Source organism: Suricata suricatta, unplaced genomic scaffold (genome assembly GCF_006229205.1).
Source record: "Suricata suricatta isolate VVHF042 unplaced genomic scaffold, meerkat_22Aug2017_6uvM2_HiC HiC_scaffold_60879, whole genome shotgun sequence".
In the NCBI taxonomy this organism is placed as follows: Eukaryota; Metazoa; Chordata; class Mammalia; order Carnivora; family Herpestidae; genus Suricata; species Suricata suricatta.
Window position 1 is genome coordinate 1 of NW_021910298.1, and position 525 is coordinate 525.

General features: G+C 51.0%; 1 protein-coding gene across 1 annotated transcript; it reads right to left on the bottom strand.

Moving 5' to 3' along the window:
• Positions 1-7: 7 nt before the first annotated feature.
• On the bottom strand, positions 8-517 carry LOC115285263 (olfactory receptor 52A5-like; the record flags this gene model as incomplete). Its single annotated transcript, XM_029931573.1, has 1 exon — positions 8-517. A coding segment is annotated over one exon (510 nt), but the record flags the coding sequence as incomplete, so codon positions are not given.
• Between the last annotated feature and the right edge of the window lie 8 nt (positions 518-525).

The following is a 525-nucleotide window of genomic DNA, read 5'->3' on the forward strand; positions in this document are numbered from 1 at the left end:
GGGAGACCACAGTGGTCCGGTAGTGTTTCAGGCGACATTTGATGAGGATGAGACATGGAGCTACAAGGAGGGCTGCTCTGAGTGTCACTCCAGCCCCGATCTGAGTGAGGAGTTGATGGGTAAAGATGGTTGCATGTCTCAGGGGATCACAGATGGCCACATAGCGGTCCAGGGCCATGGCCAGCAGAATTCCTGATTCAGTGGCCTGGAAGGTGTGGATGAGCCACATCTGAAAGAGACAGGCATCAAAATATATGTCTGGTAAATGGAACCAGAATATTCCTAGCATTTTGGGTAGGATGCAGGTACTGAGAGCAATGTCTGTTGCTCCAAGCATTGCCAGGAAGAGATACATGGGCTCGTGGAGGCTGCGTTCAGATTTGATGATGACCAAGAGCAGGGAATTCCCAAACAGAGCAATGACGTACATGGCACAGAAAGGAATTCCAATCCAGAACTGCACAGATTCCAAGCCAGGGATCCCGACCAGTATCAGCACGGGGGGCATGAAGACTGTGCCATTGA